The 6000-nt window shown below is 59.0% G+C and overlaps 1 protein-coding gene across 1 annotated transcript in view; it reads left to right on the top strand.

Moving 5' to 3' along the window:
- Positions 1-1109: 1109 nt before the first annotated feature.
- Positions 1110-6000, top strand: part of BCAR1 (BCAR1 scaffold protein, Cas family member) — a 41675-nt gene continuing 36784 nt past the window's right edge. Inside the window, exon 1 of the mRNA XM_077133059.1 lies at positions 1110-1243. Within this exon, the coding sequence (XP_076989174.1) occupies positions 1232-1243 (12 nt within the window). The 5' untranslated portion in view covers positions 1110-1231. The remainder of the gene's footprint in view (positions 1244-6000) is intronic.

The raw sequence follows: 6000 nt of genomic DNA, 5'->3' as shown, positions 1-6000 counted from the left end.
AACAGCTTGTGCCCCCCCTGCAGCCGAGTGTGACAGATTTCCCAGGGGCTGGGGCTCTCTGCCCACCCCTCAGCCAGCTCCTGCATGTCCTCCCTGGACACTGCCTGGCCCCCCAGGCCCCCGGTCTAGGAACTCATAGGCGCTCCCTCCCTCCCCTGCAGGGCATAACCTGCGGGTCTCCCAAAGCAGCAGCGACCATTTCCCTGGACCAGGGCTCGCTGGGCATTCAAGGGCACCCAGGAAGGGCCCCCATGGAGCAAGGACAGACGCCAGGTTCTGCCTTTCCGTAGCCGAGGGACCTCTGAGGAGCCTCAGAGTCTACAACATAACAAGGGAACAGCAAGGCCTGCCTGGCAGGGAGGTGGGGAGATGAGAGCGAACACAGGTCAGGTGCCTGTGCGGAGTTTAGCAGGTCCAGTGTTTGGATGCGGAACGGTGGAAGGAATTGGGGGTGTTTAACTTGGGGAAGGGAGGGCCCAGGTCTGCACACGTTCATCTTTCAGTGTCTGGAGGGCTGTGTGGGTGGCTCGTGGGCGGAGGTCCCAGGAGACAGATCTCGGATGGGCAAAGCTATTCCCGGGGGCAGGAGCTTCCCATGGCGAGCGTGGGGGTGCGGGTGGGGTGGGCGCAGCAGGGGACCCCGGGCAGCGCCGCTTAGGGACTGTACTGGGGATCTCGGGCCCCCTTTCAACGGGGAGTGGGGGCTTCTCGGAGCCCAGCTCTACTGATCTGCAGTTGCCTTCAGCCGGAACGAGAGCATCCCCTGTCTGATTCCAGACGCATAGTCTGCGAACCTGGTCAAAGTCACAGGGCAGGCGCCCCGCCCCCTGGGATGTGCAATGTGGAGAGTGGGGCTTTCGGCACCCAGAACCGGAGCGGCGAACAGGAGGTGGTGCTGTTGGAGAGGGCCCTGGAGGATGGGCAAGGGGCGGGGAGCCAGGGCGCTCTGAGCCGCGTTGGGCCGACGGAAAAATGCCAGGGGCCGGGGTCCTCGCCTTTAACGCGGTCCTCGGCGAAGGAGGCTGGAGGGGGAGGGGCGGCGCGGGCGGCGCATGCGCAGCGCAGGCTAGCGAGGCCGGACCGTCCGGCCCCCGGGAGCGCGCAGGAGCCGGCGGGGAGCCGGGAAAGCGCCGGGACTCCGCGCCGCGGGGGCGTCTGAGCCGTGCAGGCGGACCCGAGCCCCCAGCCTGCCGGCGCCGCTGCTCAAGCCGGTGCCCCGACTGGGGCCAAGATGTCCGTGCCGGTGAGTACCGACCGCCAGCCGGGACTCCGAGTCACCCCTGTCCCCGGCCGGGCCTGTGGACCTCGCGCCGCCCGCTGCAGGCCTAGTGCCGCGGGGTCCCCCGACAGGCGCTCGCGGGACCTGGGCCCCCACGGGCGGGGCACGGTTAGGCGGGGGCGTCTCCCCCAAGCCGGCGGCTTCTGTGCCCCTTCCTTCCACTATTCTCTCAGGAGGGCTGGGGTCTGCACTGTCTCCTTGGAGACCCCCTTTCCCGTCAGAATGGCCGGGCCTGTTGTGGGTCTGGGCTCCGCGCCCTTGGGAAATCCCGGGAACAACTGTCCCCCGCGGGGATCTGTGCTGCCCCCAGGAGTCCCCACCAGGATAGCCAGGCCTTGTGTGGAGGTGGGGGTGGGGTCCGTTCGCCTCTCCGAGACCCCCTACGGGACAGCTGGGCCGGGGGGTTGGGGAGATGTCCGTGCTCTCCCCCAGGAAAACGCCTGGGTGACAGCCGTACTGTCTTCCAGGGACCCACCGAGATGGTCAGGCCTGGGCCGGGGTGGTTACTTCTCCCCTTGGACCACTCCGCTCCCTCCGGGCTTGGCCGTTGGGGGTTCATGCTCCCCCACCCTTCCCCCAGGAAGGCTGCTGCACTCACTTTCCTGGGAAGTTTCCTGGGAGTCCCTGAACCCCGGGATGCAGGACCCAGTCAGTCTCTTGTTCCCTGTAGCCATGGGCGCTTCTCTTCCTGCCTGACAACCCGTTTTCCATGGCCTGGCTGGCCGGAGAGGTGGTCTCCAGTGAGAACTTTGGTGACCCTGGATGACCAGGCCTCAGGCCCTCGCCCCAACCCGCTTTACAGATGGACAGACTGAGGTGGGAGGCAGACCCAGGGCTGGCCTGAAGGGGTGCTGCTGCATGTTGGGGCTGGGGCCTCCAGCCATTGTTTCTCCTGGAGCTAGCGGCTTTTCTCTCACTCCCTAAGGGCAGTGGGCCAGAGCACCAGGTAGACCCTCGCCTTGTTTCTAGGGCTGCTCGCCTCCTGGGGAACCCCATCCTTAAGGTAGAGCAGGTAGTTGGGACTTTCTGGCAGGATAGATTGGCCTCTTAATTAACCACAATAGAGTGTGTGGAGATTATTGGATGTAAGTGCAAAGCATTGTTATTATGGAATTAAAGATCTCAGCTCCTGTCTGCCTCCAGGAGCAGTAATGCACAGTTACAGATGAAAAAATTAGGGCTTCCAGGCCGTGCTGATGTGAAAGCCCTACCCCCCATCTGTTCTGGTTCAGAGCGTAATTGCTTCATCTTTAGAAATGCCTGCCAAGCCCTTCTTCTCCCCTGCTCTGCTTTCTTACTGTGGGTCTCCCCTGGCCCAGGGTCTCAGGGGAGCTCCCCTTGCCCCTGGGCACTGGCCAGAGAGAGGAGGTGGATGACTTGAGCCTGCTGGAGGGCATTGGTGTCCAGGGAAGTGGGCAGGAATGTGACTCAGGGTAAATTGGGACCAGGACCATATCGAGCCTGGCTGGCCTCTGTTTGGGAGGCAGGAGTGGGACTTGGTTTCGTTGTTCACGGTCATTGCAGAGCATTGGACAGGACTCTGGCACCCAGACCCCTTGTCTTACAGAACTTTGGGAGTCCTCCTCGACTCTGTGCCTCAGAGGCCCCTTCAGAGAGGGGTGGGTTGGGAGGGCCAGGGTCCGCTTGTGACTTGGACAGACAAGCACCATTGTGGAGGCCAGCAGCTGTGGTTTACTCGCCCCACCCCCACCCCTTACTCCGCCCAGTTCCCACCCTCCCACCTGCAGCCACAACCTACAGGGGTGGGGGGTGGGGGGGTGGGCAAGGACTCACCATCTGCCCCCTGTGTGGCTGGACTGTCAGATCACCCTGGCTCTTTTCTTCAGACTTTGGGCAGTGTCTGAGCAGTGGGACCAGGAGAAGTTCGTTTATGGAGCAACCGTGAAATGTTCTGAAAATTGCTTTTTATGTGCTGAATTTGCCCCGGGGAGGCTTCCAGGCTGAGTCGCCTGCTCAGCTTTGTTTTCATAGCCATGATGGTGACTGCCCTTGTGGTGTCCACAGACACGTGTGGGTTTTAAGCACACCCGTTCATTTGGGCAGGCTTTTTCTGGATGGTACTGACGCAGGCAATTTGGACCACAGAAATTACAAGGTGCTTCAGAATGGGACAGGGAGGGAGGTGATGGCAGGGAGAGAAAAGGTTGGGAGGGGGCCAAGTTGACCCCCTGCCTGCTAGAACATGACGCTGTTATTTGAACCAGTTGGAATCTGAGGCCCAGAGAGGGGAAGGTGCCCCTGCTCAGTGCCCTATCTTCTGCCTGTTGCCTGCAGACTCACTTACTGGCTGCTGCCTGATTCTGGCTCCTCTCGGGATAGCTGCCTGACATCCTAGGTCTGTCTCTTCTCTCCAGGCAGGCAGGAAACATTTGAAAGGAAATGGCTATACCTCCCACCACCTTAGAACCCTGGCCAGCATTGGCTTGGAATCCTTGTGAGGAGTGGCAAAATGATGGCTGCCCCTGGCACTGTCAAGCTGCTTTCCCCTGGCACTGCAGAAACATCCCCTTGCTTCTCTTCCTGCCTCTTGTTTCCTGTCTGTGAAATGGATTTGGCCATTCCAGTCCCTGCTCCGCTCTTTTCTTATATGGGGGTTAGGCCCTTTCACACGTGAGAGGTCTTGAGCTAGTGGAGCACATCCTGAGTGCCTGGTGTTGGCCAAGTGCCTCCTGGGTTTAGGGAGAACGTGCGTCTTGCCAGGGTCACACTGGGAGGGAACCAAGTCTTGCAGAGTCCAAAGTCTCTGTGACTGTCATCCTGCGTGGCATCTCACAGGCTGTGGCCTGTGACTCTCAGCAGAGGCCAAGGCTACTGGAAGGCTGACCCTCCACTTGTAGCTTTCCAAGCATGAGTTTATATAACCCCTTTTGGCACTGCTAGGATGTGAGGCTGCCAGGGCTGAGCAGCAGAGGGCAGTCCAGCCCCAGCCACCCCAGCAGTGGGCCACGGAGAACCAGAGGACTGAGCTTGGCACCTGGTTGAACTTTTTGGTTCACACATACTGCTTCCAAGCCCAGGAACCTACTCTGGGCCTAGCTCAGCTCCAGCCAGTGCTGTGAGTGGGACATTTGGCGAAGGAACAAGTTGGGGCTGCTCTGGGTCTGGCAGCTGACGTGGATAGCCAGGCACTGGATGCTGCAGCCTGGCAGGATAGGCTCAGGAGGGGACAATGGAAAGAGGCAATATCCAAGTCCAAAATCCAGCTCCAGCCTCACCTTTGGCCTCGCTTGCCAGACTTCAGGGCACTCTGTCATGCCTCCTCCTGCCACGGGGCCTTGGCTCATACCCGTCCCTCTGTAGGAAATGGTTTCCAGCCCACTTCTCCATTTACTGGGTCATTCCTGCTCACCCTGGGGCACTCAGCCAGGGTGGCACCACCCCTGGAAAGCCCTCCCAGACCACTGTTTATGATTGTGCCATGATTTGGGGCTTATTTGGGTGGTGTCTGGCTCCCTGGCTGAGGGTTGGCCCCAGGAGTTCCTTGGAGGTTGGAGGCTGTGTCCCTTTGCCCTGGCATCTGAACCATTGTCCTGGAACCTTGTTGGAGGCTGCCAGGTTCTCAGAAAGACTACCCCAGGAAGGAAGGTTGTTTGGTGGGTTGAAGGCAAGGGCTCTGGAACCAACCATGCTGGCTGTTTGCATCCAGCAAGTTGCTGAGCCTCTGAATCTCAGTTTCCTCCTCTATATAATGGAGATGTTGACAACACTGAGCCCATGGGGTTTTGTGAGAACTTGGCGAGGGACCTGTAAAGCTCTTTGTAAGAGGCTAAGTTGTAGCAGCGACTGTCATTGAAGTTTTGTCTTTATCCTGCCCCAGCTGTCTGGTAGCGTGGCCCTTGTGCCCACGATTCTTGGGGCTTGCTCAATCGCTGGCTTCCAGGCGTTTGTGGTCGGTGTGCTTCCCTCAGAGGCTGTAGCCATGAGGTGGCCTTGGATGGGCAGATCCTTGTCTCATCCTGCTAACATAGTGGACTTCAGCAGGGCTACCAGCTGTCCCTCCATGTCCCAGGCCAGGTGGATCCCCTGTCCCAAATGTCCAGGAGTGAGGCTCAGAGGTGCAGGTGGAGGGACCCATGGGGTGGGACAGGTCATTCTTAGGTGTTTGCAAAAGCATAGACTAGCAAGGAAGGAGGGAAAGCAATCCCCTGGAGGATCTCAAACCTTAAGGGAGGGAGCTCACGCCTGGCATCAAGGCAGGTAGACAGCAAAGCTGTGAGGGTGTTTCCGGGCAGGTGGTACCACTGAGCAGCCTACCTCTGGCCTAAGCCCCGCCCCTCCAGGTCCCCTCCTCTCTGTGCTCTTCTTTACCTCCCCAGACTTTGACACTGCTTCATCACTGCTGCTTGGTTTTCTTACATCCTAGCCAAACCCCTTGGTGTTTTGGTTCACTGTTTGCTAGGGCTTTGTGCTCCTCTCTCAAGAAAAAGAGCTGGGGACCAGTTAGGGGGAGCTGGGTGGAGGTGGCAGTGATGCCTCTGGCAGGAAAGATGATCACAAGTTGCGGCTCTAAAGCTGATCCCTTCTCTGAGAGGGGTTAGAGGCTGAGGGTGCTTTTCAGTAATTTTAATATATTGTTTATACCTCACCAGGTTCCAGAAGGATTTGAAGCAGATTATAGTGAAAGACACAAAAAGTCTGGGATCTTCAAAAGACCCAGAATTATGTAATATATGGGGAAAGAGGAAAAATCATTCCAGGAA

Source organism: Tamandua tetradactyla, chromosome 16 (genome assembly GCF_023851605.1).
Source record: "Tamandua tetradactyla isolate mTamTet1 chromosome 16, mTamTet1.pri, whole genome shotgun sequence".
Lineage (NCBI taxonomy): Eukaryota > Metazoa > Chordata > Mammalia > Pilosa > Myrmecophagidae > Tamandua > Tamandua tetradactyla.
The sequence above is the reverse complement of the archived record's forward strand: the minus strand, read 5'-3'. Positions and strand labels throughout refer to the sequence as shown.